This window comes from Stenella coeruleoalba (genome assembly GCF_951394435.1).
Source record: "Stenella coeruleoalba genome assembly, chromosome: 1".
Classification (NCBI taxonomy): Eukaryota; Metazoa; Chordata; class Mammalia; order Artiodactyla; family Delphinidae; genus Stenella; species Stenella coeruleoalba.
In genome coordinates, this window is record NC_137169.1 from 154,280,637 (window position 1) to 154,304,019 (window position 23,383).

Genomic DNA, 23,383 nt, shown 5'->3' on the forward strand with positions numbered 1-23,383 from the left:
TCTTGGTTATTTAGCAGTGCACTGTTTAACCTCCATGTGTTTGTGTTTTTTATAGTTTTTTTTTTCCTGTAATTGATTTCTAATTCCATAGCATGTGGTCAGAAAAGATGCTTGATATGATTTCAAATTTCTTAAATTTTCTGAGGCTTGATTTGTGACCCAAGATGTGATCTGTCCTGGAGAATGTTCTGTATGCATTTGAGAGGAAAGTGTATTCTTCTGCTTTCCGGTGCTATGTCCTATGACTATCAATTAAATCTGTCTGGTTTATTTCATCATTTATTTATTTGTTTTAATAAATTTATTTATTTATTTTTTTGGCTGCATTGCTGCGTGTGGGCTTTCTCTAGTTGCGGCAAGTTGGGGCTACTCTTCATGCGGTACACAGGCTCTAGGTGGCTTCTCTTGTGGCAGAGCATGGGCTCTAGCCACACATACTTCAGTAGTTGTGGCATATGGTCTCAGTAGTTGTGGCTCGTGGGATCTAGAGTGGAGGCTCAGTAGTTGTGGCGCACAAGCTTAGTTGCTCCATGGCATGTGGGATCTTCCCAGACCAGGGCTCAAACCTGTGGATTCTTAACCACTGTGCCATGAGGGAAGTCTCTATTGTGTCATTTAAAGCTTGTGTTTCCTTATTTATTTACCATCTAGATGAACTGTCCATTGGTGTAATTGGGGTATTAAAGTCCCCCACTATTATTGTGTTACTGTTGATGTTCCCTTTTATGGTTGTTAGCATTTGCCTTATGTATTGAGGTGCTCCTATTTTGGGTGCATAAACATTTATAACTGTTATATCTTCTTCTGGGATTGATCCCTTGATCATTACATAGTGTCCTTCCTTATCTCTTGTAACAGATTTTATTTTAAAGTGTACTTTATCTGATATGAGTATTGCTACTCCAGCTTTCTTTTGATTTCCATTTTCATGAAATATCTTTTTATATCCCTTTACTTTCAGTCTTATGTGTCCCTAGGTCTGAAGTGGGTCTCTTGTAGACAGCATATATATGGGCCTTGTTTTTGTATCCATTCAGCTAGTCTGTGTCTTTTGGTTGGAGCATTTAATCCATTTACATTCAGGGTAATTATCAATATGTATGTTCCTATTACCATTTTCTTAATTGTTTTGTGTTTGTTATTGTAGGTCTTTTCCTTCTCCTGTGTTTCCTGCCTAGAGAAGTTCCTTTAGCATTTGTTGTAAAGCTGGTTTGTTGGTGCTGAATTCTCTTAGCTTTTGCTTCTCTGTGAAGCTTTTGATCTTTCTGTTGTATATGAATGAGACCCTTGCTGGGTAATCTTTGTTGTAGGTTTTTCCCTTTCAACGCTTTAAATATACCCTGCCACTCCCTCTGGCCTGCAGAGTTTCTGCTGAAAGATCGGCTGATAACCTTATGGGGATTTCCCTTGTTTGTTATTTGTTGCTTTTCCCTTGCTGCTTTTAATAATTTTTCTTTGAATTTAATTTTTGTTAGTTTGATTACTATGTGTCTTGGTGTGGTTCTCCTCGGGTTTATCCTATATGGGACTCTCTGCACTCCTTGGACTTGGGTGGCTATTTCCTTTCCCAAGTTAGGGAATTTTTCAACTATGACTTCTTCAAATTTTTTTCATGCCCATTCTCTTTCTCTTCTTCTGGGACCCCTATAATTTGAATGTTGATGTTTTATGTTGTCCCACATGTCTCTGAGGCTGTCCTCAATTCTTTTCATTCTTTTTTCTTTATTCTGTTCCTCAGCAGTTATTTCAGCAATGTATCTTCTGGCTCACTTATTCGTTCTTCTGCCTCAGTTATTCTACTATTGATTCCTTCTAGTGTACTTTTCATTTCAGTTATTGTGTTGTTCATCTCTGTTTGTTTGTTATTTAGTTCTTCTAGATCTTTGTCAACATTTCTTATATTTTCTCGATCCGTGCCTGCATTCTATTTCCAAGATTTTGGATCATCTTTACTATCATTACTCTGAATTCTTTTTCAGGTAGCTTGTCTATTTCCTCTTCATTTATTTGGTCTTTTGGGTTTTTACCTTGCTCCTTCATCTGTAACATATGTTTTTGTCATCTCATTTTCTTTTCTGGGTGGGGCTGTGTTCCTGTCTTACTGGTTGCTTGGCCTGAGGCTTCCAGCACTGGAGTTTACCGGCAGTTGGGTAGAGCCAGGTCTTGGTGCTGAGATGGTGACTTCCAAGAGACCTCACTTTGATTAATATTCCCTGGGGTCTGAGGTTCTTTGTTAATCCAGTGGTTTGGACTTGGTGCTCCCACCACAGGAGCTCAGGCTTGACCCCCAGCTTCTGAACCACGATCCCACAAGCCACATGGCGCAGCCAAAAAAAAAAAGGAGCATAACAGTAACAAAGAATAAAAAATAAAATTAATAAGTAAAAAATATATTAGAAAAAAATATATAAATGAAACAACAGCAAGGTAAAACAGAACCACAATAGAAAAAAAGAAACCAGAAAAGGCCTTGGCTGTGGGGATGGGGCTTAGGCAGGGGAGGGGCCTAGGCTCAGGACACTCACAGTTGGAAAATGCCCTGGGGGTGGGGCTGGGGCAGGGAGGGGCTTAGTCTGGGGGAGGCGGCAGGCCTAGGCTCAGGATCCCGAAAATGCCCTGGGGGTATTGGGTGGTAAATTTTAGGCTCTGCTTGGCCAGAAGGGCCTCAGAGTGTGGAGGATCAGGCCCAGTACCCAAGCAGGCTCCATGGGGCCCGATTGGGCAGGGGAAACACTGGCCACGTTCCCTTCCAATCCTCTGATCCCCCAAGGTTTTCTCCCCATCCCTGTTGATTCCCTCATGGTGAGTGGGCCCCTCCAAGTGTGGAAACCCCTCCCCTTCCCCAGCCACCCCTCAGGGTACTGGTCCCATTCCTCCTCCACTTCTCCTTCCCCCTTGCTCTCCCCCATGTCCTACCTGGTCACTTGGGGGTTCCTCGTGTTCTCTTAGGTGTCTGAGGTCCCCAACCAGTGCCTGTTATGTGCCCTAGTGGTGAGGAGATGCAAACTCCACGTACTCCTACTCTGCCATCTTAACTGCACCCCCAGAAATTTTTAATTTTATTGAAGTTCAATTGATCAATTATTTCTTTCATGGATTGTGCCTTTGCTGTTGTATTTATAAAGTCATCACCAAACCCAACGTCACCTAGATTTTCTTCTATGTTATCTTCTAGGAGTTTTATAGTTTAGCATTTTACATTTAGGTCCATTTTTGTGAAAGACATAAAGCTTGAGTGAGCTTTTAAAAATCTAAAGCATACCAAGTCACTTTCATGTTTAAAACCCTCCAATGACTTCCACTTGTGTTTAGAACTGAACCAAAGATTTTACCATGGTCTATAATTTCTACCTAACTTAGCCACTTTCCACGACTCCAAAGTGTCATGGTACATTTCCCTCCCCTCTGCTACAGCAGACTTCCTCGTGCCTCTTGACATGTGGAATTCATTCATAAAATACATTGAAGTAGGATTACTTAATTAAGAATCTATAGCCAACAAATAAGATTGAGTAGGAATCAAATGAGTAAGTATTATAGAGGAATGTGAATGGAAGGAATTCCAGGGTAATTGCCACAAACAACTTCTTTCAGTCTGTGTTTAACGTTTAGTAAATTGGTGGGTCAGCAAGGCTGAAAGAATCAGAAGCTAAATCAATTGGCAAGTGCCAAAACAGAAAGAAAAGCTTGAATTGGCTCTTTAAAAAAATATCCTGAGGTTGAACACTTCAAAAGTCTAGAATTACTTTGTATAAGAGTAAGGGATCATTTTAATTGAGGTACAATATACTGCAAATTGTGTTTTTAAAACTGGTACAGTGTTACAGAAGGACAAATCATTTTCAATAATTTAATTGTGTTTGAACCAATAATTAAATATATTCAAAATTTTAATCTTCCCAGAGTCATGTCTGATTTTTAAATTTCCAGGAATATGTGTATCCCTTACTGTCAGCTCTATATGCCACCTCATTCTTAAATCTCCGCTTATTTGTCACTTAGGACATTGTTTTGCCCAGTTACACATCAGCTACAGTTGATTGAATTTAAAGATAGTTGTTCTCCATTACTATTAATAGTGCTGCTCTTCACCAAGGATCCTGAAGATATCCTAAGTTATCCTGAAAACAAGTGTGCCTTCCACTACAACTAATAAAAATGCATTATGTCATGAGAGGAAATAAATGATTTTTAGATGCTTTTAAATAAAATATCAATAATGAAAGCAAGGGAGGGTGGGAGGGAGGGAGACGCAAGAGGGAAGAGATATGGGGACATATGTATATGTATAACTGATCCACTTTGTTATGAAGCAGAAACTAACATACCATTGTAAAGCAATTATACTCCAATAAAGATGTAAAAAATAAATAATAATAATAATAATGAAAGCAAGAATCCCAGCTTCTGTTTTGCAACTCATTAAGACACTTAAATGAATGCTATGGCAGTAATATTTCTCAATATTATGATCATTTTGCCCCTTCAAGAATGGATTCCAAGACATTAAATTCTACTTTTAATAAATAGTAGTATAGTAATATTACAGCACAGCTTAGTTCTGTTTAAAATAAATTCATCCTTGAATTACTAGAAATAATGTATGCTTCTTTTCTAGGCCAATGTAAATACAACTTTATTATTCCTTAAATCCAATAATACTGTGTACTTAATATTATATATGTAAAATAGTACATATTTGAACATTTTTACTGAGTGCCTACTTGATAATGGTAACGTTATTTATACCTTATTGGGAAGATATGTTTTGTAGTTCAGAAAAACAATTTATGCATAACATTTCAAGCAGATCTGCTGGCGGCTAGTGGTATATATTATATATGCTTCAAAAAGATAACTGCCTTTTTAAAATACCAAGGCCAACAAGGTCTTATTGGGATTAAAATTGCTTAAAAGCAAAATTTTAAAAAATATTTGTCTGCCATATTGGTGAGGAGAAACAGAATGTACATAAGAATGGATGTCTGAAATGTTCTGTTGTTGTGTAATGCCCTCTGCCAACTTCTGTCCAGTCCTTATGCTCCTACATTGCAATGATTCATCTGTCTGGCATCCTTATTATATTAACAGAATATTCAAGTATGGCCATACCTTCCTTTTTTTTTATTTTTAATTTTTTTTTGCTGTACGCGGGCCTCTCACTGTTGTGGCCTCTCCCGTTGCGGAGCACAGGCTCCGGACGCGCAGGCTTAGCGGCCATGGCTCACGGGCCCAGCCACTCCACAGCATGTGGGATCTTCCCGGCCCGGGGCACGAACCCGTGTCCCCTGCATCGGCAGGCAGACTCCCAACCACTGCGCCAGCAGGGAAGCCTCATACCTTCATTTTTATATCTTACCATTTATCACTAGATCTGACAATTAGATACAGAAATAAATTTTCTTAAAATTATTTTAAAATTCCCCCAAAAAATGTATTGCTGTGTTTCATTCACCACAGTGCCTGATGTCTGAAAGCAGTTATTTTGCAAGTATCAACACTAGGTCATGACCTTAATTATTCAGAAATGTACTAGATGACTTTGGGCATCTAAGCTTTTTTAATATTCAAGAATCCCCTATTTAACTTAGGTACCAGAGATCTGTCTAAGCATTAGCTGTCCTAAGAGGCTCTTTAGAAATGAAAGGAAGCTGGAAGTTCACTGAGACATGCATCCCAGGTCCAGTTTATTATTTTAACCATTTTGCCATTAGCAAAAAATTTTGAACTGGCATATTTCATTAGCCTGGAATGGGAGCAGAGTTATGGGACATTACCTCAGGGTTCAGTCTTCTAATAATGTTTACTTTTAGGATCAATGCCTTCTTATTAATTTGCTGATTAATGGTGTTAAGAATTGGTTCAAATAGAATTTTAGATGTCTGCTAATGGCTCATTAACTAAATTTGAAAGGCCATGCTCTTTTAACTCTGAAAATGAAAATTCTAATTCATTTTGAGACTGCAGTCAGATACATTCTTATGCAAGGGAAAAAAATCTTTCCTCTTCTTGCCTTCAGTGGTTGACACAATTTCTGGGGCCATTTGTCAATACCCATATGGTATGACTTGGTATGAAGTATGATTGATTTAGAATTCTAGCTTATAACAGAAGGAGTTTTCAAGTTCTATTAGTTCAGACTTCTCATGTGCATAAAGAAAATATATTTTCTGTATTTTTTATAATTGGCCAATTTTTCTCAGAAACCCATTTGAAAGATAGTTTTCAATGTGTGTGCTCTGCATGATACAATCATTCAAATCATCTGCTAGGAAACTTTTGGATAAGTGATCACACTTTGAATTTTTTTCCCACCTCTCCCTGCTGCTATGCAAGGTTGTTTTTGATAGCAGTTTGGAGTACAAATGTTTTATTTTTATATGATCTTCTGGCTTCTTTCTGATTTCTGCTTTAGCTAGGTCAGTGGAGTCTATTCCTAGGACTGCTATCATGGGGGTACCATCTCATATCTGGGCACTCACTGCTGGAGTTTGTGTTCCAGACATTTGCTCCCAGTGTAAAACCCCTGCACACCTCGGCCTTGGTCTCAACCTTAGGCTCCCATCCATCTGTTAATCTTGTCAGAACTTCTACCTCCTTTACTACTGAGGCATGCAACAAACTCTGGGTCTCTTGCTTGCTGTATACAAGCCTCGGGAAACACTATTTCAGGCTCATCTCTCTTGCCAACTCCAATTGTAAAGATTCATGTTGGCTGTGATGGCATGTGGTGATTCTTCTAGGTATATAAATGGGACTAGCTATACCACCCACACATTACAGGCTCCCTCATAATTGTCTGACCATTTCTATCACTCTTTTCTTTCCCCCTAGGGTTTCTTCTCTAGAGGAGGAAAACGAGGACACCTGTTGAGTGCTGCCTCTTACCTTTATTTTTCTTTTTCCCCTGGTCAAAGAGGGACATGCTTTCCTTTTCCTGTATATCATATCCTCATTTATCCCACTCCTTAACATATAGAAGAAAATCTCCTATGATCTATCTTGCCATGCTTGGCTCTTGATATATCGATGAAAGCTTAAAGAATTTCACTGCCTACACTTCCCTAATGAGCTTAGGGGTGGAAGGCTGCAAGGAAATGGAAATTGTATAGGAATTGAACACACATTGTTCATGTTTTAAAACATTATCTTTGTTACTTCTAGATCAATGGTTATGACTCCTGGCTGCATATTAAAATCACCAGGTGGGGAGCAGTTGGTGGGGAGGCTAAAACATACTTATGCCTAGACCAGCCACAGAAAATTAAATCAGAATATCATATATTGATCAGCCTCATGCTGATAAAGTTTAAGTGAATGCTCAGTGTCAGTTAGTAATAAGTCTCACCCAGGAGGGTGCTCTTCCTTCCTCCTACACTTCCAAGCAGACCACGGTGCTAAACCAGCTATTTCTATTCTTAAATAGATATGCAAACAAAACTTATAGTTTATTTAATGTTTATAGGGCAGTGTATTACAGTATATATATATATATTTCACATATAACCTACAAAGAAAAAAATGATTTACTTCTTTATCACTTACAACATTATGGTGGAGTTTTGTCACAATAGTTGTACTATCAGGGGAGGGTTCTTTAAGGAAAATGTCCTATGTCCTCATTATACAAAGAGCTAATCCCTATTGCTTACCAGCACTTGTGGAGAACTTCTTATTTCCCTAATCACATCAGTGCTGCCTTTTGCCTTTCCCACCACCCCATCCCAACTCCTCAAAAGAATTGTTTCCACGTTCATATTTTCTCTGGAGTCACTTTCAAGGATAACTGATGTTCTAATGATCTTTCAATCTGTGGGGGGAAAATAGAGAAATTGAGCAGAGATGTGCAATGTAATAAGTTTTACTAGTACCGGAGATCCCTACATCTTGTATCAAAACTTGAAAGTAAAGGAAACACAACCATATAACTGATAACTTCCAATCACTTCTAAAGGGTAAGTGATGTTTGAGGACCTTTCTAGATTTAAGATCCCAAGTATTTTTAAGTCTCCTTTCTTCTGTTTCCTGATTCATATTTTCTCTCCCCTACCTCCTCTCTCTTTCTATTCCTCTTCCCTTTCTCCTCCTCCCTTTTCCTTTTTCTCTCTCTTTCTCTTTTCTTCCTCCCTCCCTCTTCCTCTCTTCTTCTCCAAATAAAAAAGAAGCTTTACAGCTCTTTGTTTCTTTGCAACAGAATGATAAATCTGGCAAAATGACACTTCTGTGGTTGTCAAAAAACAAGGAGCAGGCTGTCCACCCTTTTTCTCCAATCCACCCTGTTTTAAAGGGGTTCACCTGCCTGTGGGAAACAAAAAAGAAAGTCAGGAATTCCTGAGAAGAAGCATGGTATATTTATTCCCAGTTGCTTTCTTCATCTTCCTCATTTTAACCATTAACTCCATTGCACATTCTGTCTATAGAAAACAAATATTCCAAGTCACTGGATTTCATGAATCATTGTAGAAAAATTACTCTGGGATATGAGCTGGTTCAACTGAATGCCATTGGATTTCTAACTTAGGAGAAGCAAGCAACCATCAGTGTCTTTGTCATCAGAGAGGGTACACTCTGAGTGAAGTTGAATGCAGGTATCAGCTGGGGGTATCACCCCATTTAGTCTCTGGACACCCTTGCTCTAAATCTGTTGGGTTAGCAGCTACTAATAATACTAACACCCACTTTCACATGCAAATCTCTTGTATTTCTTTTTCCTGTTTCTCTGGGAGTTATTCTAGAATGGTATCTGAAGGCTTTTAAACTTGAGGAGTAAAAGAGTGCAAAGCATTTCATCACTGGCTACTGCTGAGAGAAGTGGCTGTGGCCATTTGAAAAGGGCGGCCAGGGACTTGTGTCATCACAGCATTTGCTCAGGTTCTGGAGAGTGAGTGCACTGATCAAAAACTTTACACCCAAAGATTCCTTTGTCTCTGTTTTCCATTTCTAGCCTGGATGTGTAAATACCACTGAAGTGGACATTAAGAAGTCATCCAGAATGAGAAATCCACACAAAACACGAAAGGTAAAATTGACGTTTGTTGGGCTGATCTTGGTAATGTGTTGGACTGTTTAGAGGATGTCAAACACACAAAAAAACCCTTTTATTCCATTTCATGAGTACCTTCTAGTATCTTCCCTGCTCTTCCTTGTTGCTTGACTGGAAGAAAATCTGGAAATTCAAGCCCTGGACTTCTGTCGGTTCCTCTGTCCCCAGGAAATAGCCCCCGTCCTGATTCTCAAGTGTGTCAAGGTCCCAAAGTGTGTGTTGGGGGGTGGCTGTGAAAGGAAAAGGATGCTGAGAGAAGAGCCATTAACAGAAAAAGGTATCTCTTTTGGAGCCCAGGAAATGAGGAAAAGTAGGTAGAGATTATCTGAGAAAAAGTGGTACTCATGAGAGAAGGGCCTTGTTAGAGAAAAACATGAAGAAAAAAAGACATCATCATAAAGATGTTTAATTATAGATATCGTATGAGGACCATGTTTTAACATCAGAATTTAATTTATAGTGACACAACTATAGAATAGTGGTTATAGGTTCAGGATCTCTTATGTGAGGAAGTATGTAACAAAAACAAAGTGCTATTCTGAATTCAATGACATTTAATATAATTGCTTGAAAACACATAGCAGAAGTATCTACATTTTTTTAAAGTAACACATACATGTAGAAGACATTTTTATTTATTCCATTAAAAGATGGTTGATGCACATAAGAATGTCTGGCCTAGAGCAATCACTCTGAGGACACAGCCAAAGGTCAGTGCCACTAGATCAAAACATCCCACAAACTTCAAGACCTTCTCTTCTGTAGCTTTTTACTTATGCAGCATTTTCCAGGATATGTGTCCCAGCAGCAGGTACTAAACATTTTTTTTGTAGTCTTATTTCTTAATGTCTTCTTCTTCCATCCCTATAAACATAGCATTATGTTCAAAGGCCCCAGTACCGTCCAAGTACCTTTTCTTTCTTGTAAGACAGTTTATCTTGGTGTTAGGATAAAGAAGCCACAGGAAAAGTGCCATAAAATCCATTCAGATGAGGTGCTCAAAAGCTTTTGCCCCTAGCATATCTCAGAAAAAGAGGCAAAGCCAGACCAAAGCAAGCCTATTGGCCCCTCTCTCTTATGATCAGCCCTACTCAGTTCCTCTCATCCTCTGCTCACAGCATGGCCTGAGTGTACCGGGACGAGCTTTGTGGAACCAAATTCAAAAATCTATCAGCTCTCCCAAAGTACATTAAGCCACTTCTCTCCACTTTATGAATTTTGAAGAGTTCAGAATACATTACGTTGTGTCAAGTTTCCCCCAACAGACACCAAGTGAGCTATGCTCTGATTCAGAAGAAAAAGTATATGGATTGATGAGCTAGAACTTAAAGATTAATAAAGTAATTGTTTACACTCTCCCTTTAGCACTATACTCAGTGATGATATCTTACCAGTGCATCACATTGCATCATTCTTTTTGAAAATTTGGGAAGCATTAGTTTGCAGTGTTTATAGCTGTTTATACATGAAAATATTGGTATTTCTTTACTTCCATATGCAAAATGTGGAAATTTAAATTTTAATGTGTTATAAAATGGGATAAATTATTCATATCTTAGAGCAGCACAAAAGTGTTTTAAGTAAGAAGTACAATAAACTTGCAGGCAAGAGAAACTCTGCTCAAAATAGATAAAAGAGTGGAATAGTCTAAAACCTTGGGAGTAGGCCAGGGCAGAGTTAGCCCTGGATATTACTGGACGCAGGGACTCAGACACAGGCAGAGCTCTCTCTCTCATTCTTCTCCAGTCTCCTTTCTCTGCCCTCCGTCTGCACTGGCTTCCTCCACATGGCATCAGACATGGTCACAATCATTCTCCAGTTGAGCTGAGAATCCAAAGGAAAGAGAAGTATTCCCTCCCTCATCACCAGTTAGAAAAATCCCAGAAATTCCACTCCACATAGAAAGGCATAGAAGCTTCCTGCACACTTTAGTTCTTATTTTAAAGTCCCCTCCCCTTGACAAAAAAAAAAAAAGTAGGAGAGAATTTTCTTAGATCTCTTCTGAAATGTAAAGTGAAATCACATATGAACAGATTTAAGTAGAAAGTCAAATCTGTTTCATTTAATGAATAACCTATTCAGTATTCATTTGGATGATACTACATATGAAAAGTGCTCATCCAGGCACCCTGGGGAATAAAAGCTGTGTTAATCAAGTCAAAGCATCTTGGTTTAGTAATTATCTTTGCTATTAAAATTCAAAATGGATCCCAATTAGTTAATTTGATTTCCCCGCATCTGCAAATATTAAGACACTGAGAAAATTTTATTTATCTTTCTCTCTAGCCTTACCCACCCTGTGCCAAGATTTCTAATACATTTAATTTTTCTAAAAAATGCAAATTCTTTTACATTGTAAATGATCCTCATAACTTGTCAGCCAAAATAGGATCAATTTTCTTACCTCCTTTACCCATAAATTAAGCCCTGAACATAAAATTGCATTATTTGTGGCTATTTTCACTCTAGCCAAGAATCAAAGTTAAAAGCTATCACTGATCCCCAGAAAATGAAGCTATCTGGGTCCAGCTATCACTGGTCCCTGAATCATGAAAGGGAGAATTCATGATGTTTACTTACATGTAAGGCTAAAAAGGAAACTTCCCAGTAACCTCAGAGCCAGTGGCCAGGCTGCTGGAAGACTACTTGAAACAACACTGCCCAATGGCTTGGATCTTATATAGAACTGCATGAAGACGACATGAAATGCATGCATATTGAAATAATCTTAGAAATGTAGAGCTAGAAGATAATTTATGGATCATTTTACATCTATGACACCATAAATTGTGTTTTTTTCTAGAAATTTTCTAGAATTTTTCTACAAATCTTGGCCTCTCCTGTTGCGGAGCACAGGCTCCGGACGCGCAGGCTCAGCGGCCATGGCTCACAGGCCTAGCCGCTCCGCGGCATGTGGGATCTTCCCGGACTGGGGCATGAACCCGTGTCCCCTGCATTGGCAGGCGGACTCTGAACCACTGCGCCACCAGGGAAGCCCTAGAAATCTTTTACATTATTTTAAATCTTAACCAAAAAACTTACTGTTAGAACTGTCAGCTATCTTGTCTTAAAAACATTTTTTTACATGAACTAGAGATTCTTATTAAAGAACTTTAAATAGTTAAACCAATGTAAGCAAGAATGGAAAGGTCACTCCTTAGAATCTTTTTTATTTTCTTTATCAAAAATTAGCGTGAGACAACTGAAAAAATAGCAGACATTGGAAAGTACGATTGTTTCATTATTAGTGATCTTTCACTTGCCTAATTTTGTTTGTTTGTTTGTTTGTTTGCGGTATGCGGGCCTCTCACTGCTGTGGCTTCTCCCATTGCGGAGCACAGGCTCCGGACGCACAGGCTCAGCGGGCATGGCTCACGGGCCCAGCCGCTCTGCGGCATGTGGGATCCTCCTGGACCAGGACACAAACCCGCGTCCCCTGCATCGGCAGGTGGACTCTCAACCACTGCGCCACCAGGGAAGCCCCACTTGCCTAATTTTTAAATAGCCACGTCAGCCGTTATTTCAGAGTTCAGAGGGTTATGGTATTTAATCACCCTCAAAAGCAAGTAGTAGTAGTTCATGCAGGGCTTTTCTGTTTCTTCAGTGGAAATTAAGTCTCCTTTTGTTCTAGGCACTATGCTTTTGTCATTCTTTTCTTTCATGATACTTATCACAGTTTTAATCATGTTTATTTGTGTGATTCTTGTGTAACCTTTAGGTTGTGAGTTCCAATGAAAGAGGAAGCATACCTATTTTTGTTTATCTCTATATCCCTAATGCTTAGCATTATATCCAGCATATAGTAGGTGTTCAATAAACGTTGAATAAATGCCAAAAGGAAAGAAAAAGAAACAGTCCAATCCATTTAGTTCAGTCCTGTTAATAATTAATTCACAGCGTATATGCTACTCCTTGGGTTGAAATGTATGCCCAGTAACAAGAATTGAGTTTCAATAGACTGGGGCTATGGCAAAGGAGGGAAGATTGAAGGACCTACCAAAGATAGTCTGAAAACCAAGTCAAATATGTTAAAGATGGGCTAAGAACCAAATAACAGGGAGTCACAAGGAAAAGGGGCCCAGGTATAGAGCCGAAAGGTTAACATTAAGAAGAGGTGTAGTCCAAGTGAAAACAGGTCAGTTAACAAAACACATTTGAATTTAGAGTTACTGGTAAGGTTGGTGATGTGCCTGAAAACTGGCTTGGTTAAGCATCTACCCTCTGCTGATTTCAACAGTTTCTTTCCACTATTCGGTAACTTTAATTCTGTGGGCCTCATGAAACTTTATCTTGTCCTCATCCTTCATCCTCATGTCCAAAGAAAAAGTGCTCAGTAGCTACATTAAGTTCTTTATTTTAAAGTAATAATACTTTGAATTTAAACAAAAATTAATTTGGCCTCTTCCTTGAGTTGACATGTGAGATGTCTCACCTTCAGTTGGGAATGAATTTTTGTCCCTTTAAGTCCCCAGATCTTTATTTATATATACTATGGGTCTTTCTCAAAATAGAGCATTCCTAAATAGTGGGTTTGATCTTTTGACAAAATAGTAAAGAAGCACTGGGACATTAAGAATTTCAAAGATGTGCAAAACCTTAGGGGTCACTGATGTTTGAAAATGGCATCCAATGGAACCAAGTGACAAGGCCAGTATTGTAAGGTAAATAACCCAGTTTTGAGATGGGAAAGTAGGAGCACCCTGGAGTGTCTTTATCATACCATCAGAGACCAAATCAGCAATGGAATTCTTAACTTAGTTTCGCTCCTTAGTCCTCCATTCCTTTCCTATGTAAAACAACTCAGATTATTTTTACGCTGGCTTATTACATTTTTATTCTATTCTATATCCACCTCTATTTTATTCTGAAATCAATATGTATTAGATGTTGTGTTGTGTTGTGTTGTCATTCCCCAACTTAGTACTCTCAGCCCACCCCCACACTTTATCACACTAAGCTAGTTATTTTTCATATAATCAATTATTCTGTCAGTTAATCTAACCACGTATTTTTTCCAAAATGCTGTGCTTCTATTTTACATCCATATTTGTGATAGCATTTACGATAGCAGTGCCTTTTGAATTTTGATAAGAAGCTTAATCCAATATGCAGCAAAGCTTTGAGTTATCTTACTGGATATATAACACGAAACTACCTTTTAGAAAGTCTGTGACTATAAATGGTATTTTGTCCTAACATATTTTGTTTTTATTTTAATATAGTCTGTCTATGGTCTTCAAAATGATATTAGAAGTCACAGTCCTACCCACACACCCACACCAGAAACTAAACCTCCAACAGAAGATGAGTTACAACAACAGGTGAGTCAACCTATAGTAATGGTTTACAGGGTTACAGAGTAGCAGGTATGAAGACCAGATGTTGATGTTAATAGTAGGTATTTTTAAAACTGATTTTTAGGATTGACTGTTTCATATAGATTTGTAGTGAAAAGGTGATTTTAAGATACGTAGTCACTTGAAAATGTATCAGTATATGGAGATAGTTTTCAAAACTCTTCACTCTTTAATTCCCCAAATCCTTTTTCCTCTAACCAATTTTTAAAATTACACACACTGATTTATCGGTGCCTCCATTATTAAGAGTTATTTTATACTCCAGAACTCTGTCTTAAAGAATGAGAAGACAAGAGGTTGGTGACATTAGGTCATGTGTTTTCCACCTCCAGTCATGTGGCATGATCTTCACAAAAGAGTGCTTAATCTTGTTTCTGCAGTACTGATATCTATAAGCCTCTTGAAGTTTTCCCTCATTAGCACTGACAACAGTCATGGTATGTATTGTTTCTTGTTTCACACATTGATCAATAGCGTTGGCTCCAAGTAATATTTCAAAGCGAACACCAAGGGTCTCATATCAAATCATAGTTAAATATCTTGGTTAGTTAAGTCATGGGACTTTTTCTCCTTTTGCTTATTTTCCCCTAATATTTTATTGTAACATGGTTTATCAGTTGTGTAATACATACTTTTTCTACTATATTTATAGTCACCATGAAGGAAAAGTAATTCAGAGAGTTTTAAATTTTCCATGTGTTATTATGTCCATGTGAGAATTTGTCCTGAAATGTTGATACAATTATTCTTAAAACAAATATAACTGATGCTTTTGTTGGGTTAGTATTAGGAAGTAGGGTTTATTTTGAAATTATAGTAACGAATAACAAACACATTTATTTTCTGAATTTAATGTTTGAGGGAGAAATGATTCTGATTTGGATAAATGCTAAAATTTCTACAACACTTTTAAAATAAAGTCACATTTTGTTAAAGCAGGCAGAATGTTCAAATTCACTGCTGTTCCAAAGCAATACTGGTTATGTTTACATTCAGAGTTTAATTTTTTGTTAACTCTTTTAAAGCCCTCATGTCTGATTTTTTCTACAGACTTTGAAATTTTACTGGTTGAGAACACATTCTTGTTAAGAATTGCTCAGTCTATCAGAATTTAGAGCTGAAAATTGTGAGAATGTAACTACTTCTTTATCTCTTTTTTCAGATAAAGTATTGGCAAATACAGTTAGATAGACATCGGTTAAAAATGTCAAAAGTTGCTGATAGGTAAGTATTGCAATATAAATAAAAAAATTTTCATATGACAATTAAATGTGCTCAATATGGTAAGAGAACTGGTGGGAGGAGAAGTTATAAATAATTGGAGCCCTGTAAGAAATATTATTTTCCTTTTCCTTTTTGAACATGGAAAACTTTCAAAGAGCTCTTTTGTTGTACTTCGAATGGCAGAATAATCATTATTATCTTAGGTCTCTAGAGGTCCAGTCTTTGTGCAACCAGAATCAAATACAGAAGATAATTCCAAGGAGTTGAATCTTTTCACTCCTGCTAGGAGAAATGAAACTTTCAATTTATTAAGTTACCTTTTGGCAACTTAGAAGCTCTTTGTAAATTCATCTTAACATTCACACTACTCAGTTATTTTATGACTTCAGAATTTGAATGAAACTCAGATTTTATATATTTTCCTATTTTTCATTTAAGTCTGTTTTTAAGGCATTCATGTTCTTCACTTTGGGGCATTGCCAGATCTTACCTCTCCAACTTTTTTCCTCTCCTTTTTCCCTTTAGGTTTTTTTTAGATACAGATTTTTTTTCAAAAACTTGTTGTCAGTGATTCCCCCTTTACCTAATTCCTGTAAATACTTTTGACAAAAAATTTCCATTTAACCCCTTCTCCAAGTTGAGCTAAACTTCTCTGTTGTGCTGTGGGTGGGCTAGTTGACCAAGGATTGGAACTGACCTTTAGCACTTCCTTTTACACAGTGACCTCTTCCATTTTGCCTCATTTTAATGGAGGGATATTAATTCATATAGCTTAGGCATGGGAAGAGATGGAATCCTTAGCCATATTTGTCTTCCAAGAAGCACAATAAGTTGATGCATTAAAGTTATTGAAATATGAAAACTGCTATTGGATTTCATTCTATAAGCAAGCAAGGATTCCTTGGCCAGATGTTTTTGTATTGTGTCCCTTACAAAGATCAGATAAAACCTCAGACAGAAAACTAAGGAAAATGAAAATGTTTCTTTCTCTCGAGTCTGCTAAGTTACACGGAACAGTATGTAGAATATGACCCATTTCTTGTGCCACCTGACCCTTCTAACCCATGGTTGTCTGATGATACTACCTTCTGGGAACTTGAAGCAAGGTAAGTGACATTTTCTCTTCCTTCCAAATATTTCACTTATTTCAGGGTTTGATTGAAATAGGAAGGATCTTATGGCTGACTAATTGTAAAAGTAATTTTACTCTGTGCCTACATTAGCCATGATATAAAGCTCTTGTTCAAGGTAATGGTTTTTGAACATTAGATATTTGCATTTATATTAGATTTGCATTTCCAGAAAGAATGGCACAAAAAATTAGAGGTGCAAGCGGTTCAAGGAAGACTAGTCAGAGTTAGGGTCTTTAGTTCTTAAAATTTAGCTCATTGTTTTTAGCTTCCTTGAAAATCTGCATAGCCACAAAAGCCCATCTACTCAAGTAAAATGAATGCTACATCCATAGTTACTTAAGCCCAATACAAGTATGCCTTTATAAATTCAATTTTAAAACAAAATGAATTTACCATAAACACTCTAAGAGAAACTGACAAGAGACTGACCTCTTAAGAAAACCAAAGCACAGTTTAAGACTCCCTGGTTTCTTTCATCAGCTATATAAGGGAAGAATTATATCATCAACCTTGATGGAGTCATAAAAAGATCATTGCATACCCCTTTACAGAGTGAGGATTTAGTATTCTGTAGTACTCCTCTAGAATGCATTTATGGACCTTCTCTTCCATCCAGTGGTTCTTAAATGCTTGACAAGTACAGATTTCTTCATCCGTTGAATTCTAGATTTTATACATGTGAAAGTTGGAACCCCAAAATGTTGTGACTCAACCAGGACTAGGTCACACATTTAATCAACAGCAGAGTCATAAACCAGGATTTAAGTCTTTTGAGTCTCAATGTATTTTCCTCCAATACAACCTGCCACCATGAGACTTCATTGTGTAGTGGTTAAGAAATTGAGCTCTGGGGTCAGAATGTCTGGAATATTACCTGTTCAACATTGGCAAGTTATAACCCTCTTCCTGCCTCAATTTCTTCATTTCTAAAATAAGAATTATAATAGGATCTGTCTCATAAAGTTGCTGAAAAAATCTAGAAGAGAAAATCCATCTCTTTATATCTAATGCTTAATAAACATTAAACTTTATTATTAATGCCTAAATTTCATCTCATGATAATTTCATGCAAATCCATCAATCAGATTTTTTTTCTGAAAAATATGCTAAAGATGGGAAATTAAAATCATATATGATTTTGAGGGGAAATATAGCAGAAGATAGAATTTGTAATGAAAGGGAATATATTTGGCTTTGTTTTATCTCCTATAGCAAAGAACCAAGCCAGCAGAGGGTAAAACGATGGGGTTTTGGCATGGATGAAGCATTGAAAGATCCAGTTGGGAGAGAACAGTTCCTTAAATTTCTAGAGTCAGAATTCAGCTCAGAAAACTTAAGGTAAACCATGTTGTTTGACTCTTATACTATATGCAAGAGAGACCTACCTGTGATGAGTCTGGTTATTTTGCACTTGATAGACCAGTTACTATCCCACCAACATCATGATGATGATACGGGCCCATTGAATTTCTGCCTCCTGATGGAAGAAGAAAATGAAGAAGTAATGGAAGAAGTAATGAAGGCAAAGCACTTTGTCCAACATTATCACTTCCTCATAAAGGTTTATTTTACACTGTCTCCTGATCTTTTACCTATGTAAATCTGATGCATTTGAAATGGCCTGCATAAAGAAGTGTAACACTTAGACTAGTATTTGGCAAAGTGTGGAATCATTGATAATATTTATGCAGTTTAATTAAAATATCACCTATTTATCAATATTGGTCTTCTTTGTAGATTGCATCTCAAGTAAGATCTAGAAAAAGAGATTGAGTGCTTCTGTAAAACTTGAAACAAGACTATGGAGTGCATTTACTTTGTACACTTAAATACAGCCTCAGGGCAGTTGAGAGCAGCACCTCACTGAGCCCTGCTGGAGGGGTGTGCATCCTTCCCATCTGTTGTAAACAGCATCCTTACATATTTTTGAAACTTTTCTGACTTGAGGCACCTGGAAATTGAAATTTTAAATGTGAGACATTGGAATAGATTTTAATGGCTCTAAGATCACTGAAGTGAGTGATAACTTTCCACTACATAAAATGGTTTTTCTACAAGCTCTTTCATTCATTATTCTTTTGAAACTTAACATCCTAATTTACTTTCTCATGACTTGTGCAGTCCTGGGAAATTCATTTACAGAAAGGCATCAGCATTCATTTGTTTTCACTGGAACTAAGCAGCTCCAGAAATGTCACATTCTTTACAGGAGATTTAACAGATACCAATACCAAACCATTCAGAAATACATAAAATTTTGACAGATGTCCCATGGATTAAGCAAGTTGACCACAGACAGAGTCTGGAGGAATTTAATTATATGTGCATGCCTGTCATGGATGGTTGGGATGCAGCTTCCTATTCTCTTTCAAGTTTATGAGAACACTTGTTTGACAGGGCTTTCACAAGGTCTTCAGTTGCTAAGGATTTTTATTGGACCTACTAAATAATATTTTCTATCCTGAGGTCACATTATCAATTATTGAGTACAAGAATGAATAAAAATAAAGCAGAGATAAAGTCTATTTTTAGCCTTTTAGTGGATGGGGAGGTGGAGTTTCCTCTAATTCTCTAAGTTTTTGAAAAAATGCTGACATCATGGGTTTCATGATGAAGAAATAAATAAACAGTGCCCCACCAGTATCACCTAATCAAATAAACATCCTTCCTGCTCTTAATAAAAGTACAGCCTAGTGGTGAATACAGAGAAGAAAACAGATCACAACACAAAATCATGGGTATTAGATCAGAGAAATACAGAGGAATGGCAAACCCAGAGGTAGAGATCAGTAAAGGCATCCTGAGAGAAACAGCTTCTAGGCTTGGATGATAAGGAGATAACCAGGCAAAAAAGGAAGAGGGAAGAAGTTTGGGGCAAAAGGAATAGCGTGTGCAAACTCTGTTTCATGAATGAAATTGAATCACTGCTGTTTTCTTAATCCGTGCCTTAACTATTTCTTATCTCAGTAATTCTATGCCACACTAGATTGCCTGATAAGTAATTGCATATAAGAAAGATTACATATTTCATTGTGTGAAAATGTATAAATATCATCCAAAAGGCTTTCTGTCCTAAATTTTAAAAATACAGAATAGTTAATTTGAAGTAGTCCCGGCCCTAGTTCTATAGGGCTTAGATATTTAATATTTTTATGGAAGAAGCGTTTAGTTCTGGAAAAGGTAAATGCTTGCATATGTTTTTGCAGTCTAGGATCTCCCTTACTCCATTTCTTCAATTTAAATGGCCACATGTATATGTCTTTTCCTGCTGTGTTAGGAAAACAGGGGCTGGATATCCCAAGAATCAGAGGTTATATAAAAATATTGCACATAGCAGACATAAATATCTACCAAATGCTATCTTAAATTTTGGGCTAAACTGATCATTTGGAAATAGATTTATTATAAGTGTTTAATTAGAGCAATTTCTTAAATCTGAACTAAATTGCTTTTAGAGTCCTTTTTCTTTGTAAGCATTGTAAATGCTAATAAATCCTGTTAATTTTTTTTACTGCATGTTATGTTGAAATAAAAACAAAGTAAAATTAAAAATGAAATATTATATATTTCATATATAGTCACATATATATTTCTTGAGTATATACCATAAGCTTGTTATATGTTTCCATACTAAGGATTGATAAATATAGATATAATTCTTGAATACCTTCTATATGCCATAATATGCTTCATATTCACTACTTTTATAAGTATGCCATGCTGTATTTTGTATTTATTATTTCTGATTATCATTCATCTAATCATAACTTCAGAAATGAAATGTAAATATTCTTGCCCCATTTTACAGGCAAGCAAAATATGACTGGAAGAAGTTAAGCATCTTTCAGAATCAGATTACAATCATTGGCATCCTAGGCTTTCTATAATCCAATACCAAGCTTCTGTCCACTGCTCCCCCAACCTGAACCCCCTGCTTCTGCCTAGGTATCTGGTGTCACAGACCGAGGGAGACAAAACAGTCAAGTTAGCCAGCAGGGCTAATTACACCTAACTAAGTCTCAATGCATCTTATTTAGCATCTGCTATTTAGGGAAGTGTGACACTCATATGAGCATTTTCTTCTAGTATTGAGACAGAAACAATAGTCAAGAAAAACTGCTTATTGATAAGTACTTATTCCTCAAATATAACTTCTGCTCTCGCTTGGTGTATTTTTGCTCATTCCTTTTTCAGGTAAAGCAGAGTAAGTACTAAGTAAATGTAATAATATGAATGTTATATGAGTGCCTAAAAATATGTCAAGCACTTCAAAAGTGCCCTTTACATAATTTATCTCATTTAATCTAATGGAAACCCAGTGAGATAGGCATTAGCATTCCATTTTACTGATGACAAAATCAAGGCTCGAAGACATTAAGATAATTCCTCATAGTCCAGCTACCATATAATAAGGGGCTATAATAAATAGCCAGTGCCCTTTACATTCTACTAATTATTACAATGACTATGCTGAGGATAAGAAAGGCAGTGATACTTTTAAGGAGGCATTCAAGAGAGTGGTTTTGAGCATGTCATCTGCTGCAGATCTGGGGGCAAACCATAGCTGTGGCACTCACAGTGGGTAACTTAAATAAGTGACTTATCCTTCATATCTTCAGTTTTCTCTAAAGTGGGGGAAATATTAACACATACTCTATAAAGTTGTAGGGATTGCATGAATTAATATAGCTAAATCACTTAGAATATTGCCTGCACTTACTTGTCAGTGTAGATGCTCTTAGTATTACCTCCTCTACCCTTTGATATTTCACCCGTAATTTCAAGTCTATTTAAGATGTCACTGCACCTGTACAGCCTTCCTAGAACTCCCTTTTCCAACCCAGTACTTGCCCCAGCAGAGGGGCTCCTTCCTGCTCTGCATTCCCAGACTATCTGGTTTGTGCTATTCCTTGAGAATCTCTCATGTGCTTCCTTGTATTATGGCCATTTGAATGGTGTATCTTTGCTAGTTCAAGGACAAAGACATTCTTTTTATCTGTGTGTTCAAAGAGTGCTGAAATGAACCTGAATGAGCATGAATTATAACACTTATGCTCCCTCAGATTGCACCTAGCCTTCCTATTAGATTGCACAGTGTCAGAACCTGTATTTTAAAAGGAAATGGTCTTGACCTTTCACTTCTGAAAGCAACCCATGGTAGTTTTATGTTTAAAGCATTGTTCATGTTGGATTATCTACTGTTATCTATCTACAGGAAAATGGTATCTAGAAACTGGAAAATTACTAGGTTGAGTAATATTTGATATTCTAATTGTAGCTCAACTACTTTATTACTTATTTTTGAACTTTCATTAATCCGCAAGTTAAAACGTAATAGTTATGAAGGTACTGCTTATCCCCTTCTACCTTTCTTAAGACTCTGTAGCCTGTAGTGACCTTCACCTCTGTTGTCATCTTTTCCATTTCATGATCACATCTGGCCCCTGTTGAGGATAACATAGATCTAGTACTTCCTTTTTCAGGTATCTTTTTTTAATTTAAAAACACTATATGATGTGTTATATACATATTCATTTTGTCATCATTTCTAGGTCTAACCAAAAAGACATAATATAGAGCAAAATTTTAAAAAATGAAACCCATTAATAGAATGTGACTTCTTATTAGACTTTGCTATTTGCTTTTATCAAGCAAAACATGTTCTGGTGTTCTTTCCTTTCAGAATATACTATATTCTATACAGAAGCATATCAAATATATTTTTATATTTAGCAGTGAGTCAGTATTATTTTTTCCAGAACTTCTGAATTGTTATAATGTCTCTGCAAATTTAAGCCTTTTGAACAATTACATGTGAAAGCTTGCTGCTTCTGTCATTTCATAACTCCCTGAATTAAATCGCCTAAAATTAGTTATTTGCCCTGATTTCTCCAGCTAGGGCATTTTCTAATCTGTGTCCAGGCCTCTTTTAATCCCAGTAAAGCTTCACTGTAATTCCCTTACCTGGTAGAGCAGAAAATCCTCTCCATACTAACCCTCATTGCTCAAATGGACAAAAGATCCAAAAGATAGAATATGTGGCATACTTTATCCCCCGCAATCAGATGATCCACGTCACTCCCCTTAATGCCCTTCAAACTCCTCTTCCTTTCTAATAAATGGTTCTTTAGCAATGCTCCTTTGTTTCAGTAAAATTTAAGGTTGTACAGAATCAGGACCCTGGCAGATCTGTTTCTAACAGAGAACATCTAAAAGAGATAGTTTTCAAGATTTCCTTTCCCCAAATGTTATATCTTTGAATACGACTAATTAAAAAAATCGGTAAAGACCTGTTTCTGGAAGCCTTCAGAGAAAATGAGTTCATTATTATGCTTCATTGTGAATTGAATGATAGGTCAATAATTTAAGAATTTTCGGATTATGAGGCATTGGAGTAAATGCTTGGTGTCACATTTTGCATAGATTCTGGCTAGCAGTGGAGGACTTGAAGAAAAGGCCTATTAGAGAAGTCCCCTCTCGAGTTCAGGAAATATGGCAAGAATTTCTGGCTCCAGGAGCCCCCAGTGCTATTAACTTGGATTCTAAGAGCTATGACAAAACCACACAGAATGTGAAGGAGCCCGGGCGATACACATTTGAAGATGCTCAGGTTGGTACATGGATGG

The 23,383-nt window shown here is 37.0% G+C and overlaps 1 protein-coding gene across 5 annotated transcripts in view; it reads left to right on the plus strand.

The window, feature by feature from the left end:
- The window catches only part of RGS7 (regulator of G protein signaling 7), a gene marked incomplete at its 3' end in the record, with an annotated part of 607,621 nt that overhangs the window by 561,657 nt on the left and 22,581 nt on the right, over window positions 1-23,383 (plus strand). For 4 of the 5 annotated variants that reach the window (XM_079925792.1, XM_079925794.1, XM_079925796.1 and 1 more), the window contains 6 exons: window positions 8,945-9,019; window positions 14,266-14,364; window positions 15,563-15,624; window positions 16,620-16,730; window positions 17,970-18,095; window positions 23,181-23,367. In XM_079925792.1, coding sequence (XP_079781918.1) covers window positions 8,945-9,019; window positions 14,266-14,364; window positions 15,563-15,624; window positions 16,620-16,730; window positions 17,970-18,095; window positions 23,181-23,367 — 660 coding nt within the window. The remainder of the gene's footprint in view (window positions 1-8,944; window positions 9,020-14,265; window positions 14,365-15,562; window positions 15,625-16,619; window positions 16,731-17,969; window positions 18,096-23,180; window positions 23,368-23,383) is intronic. The other variant, XM_079925793.1, reaches the window with a different exon arrangement.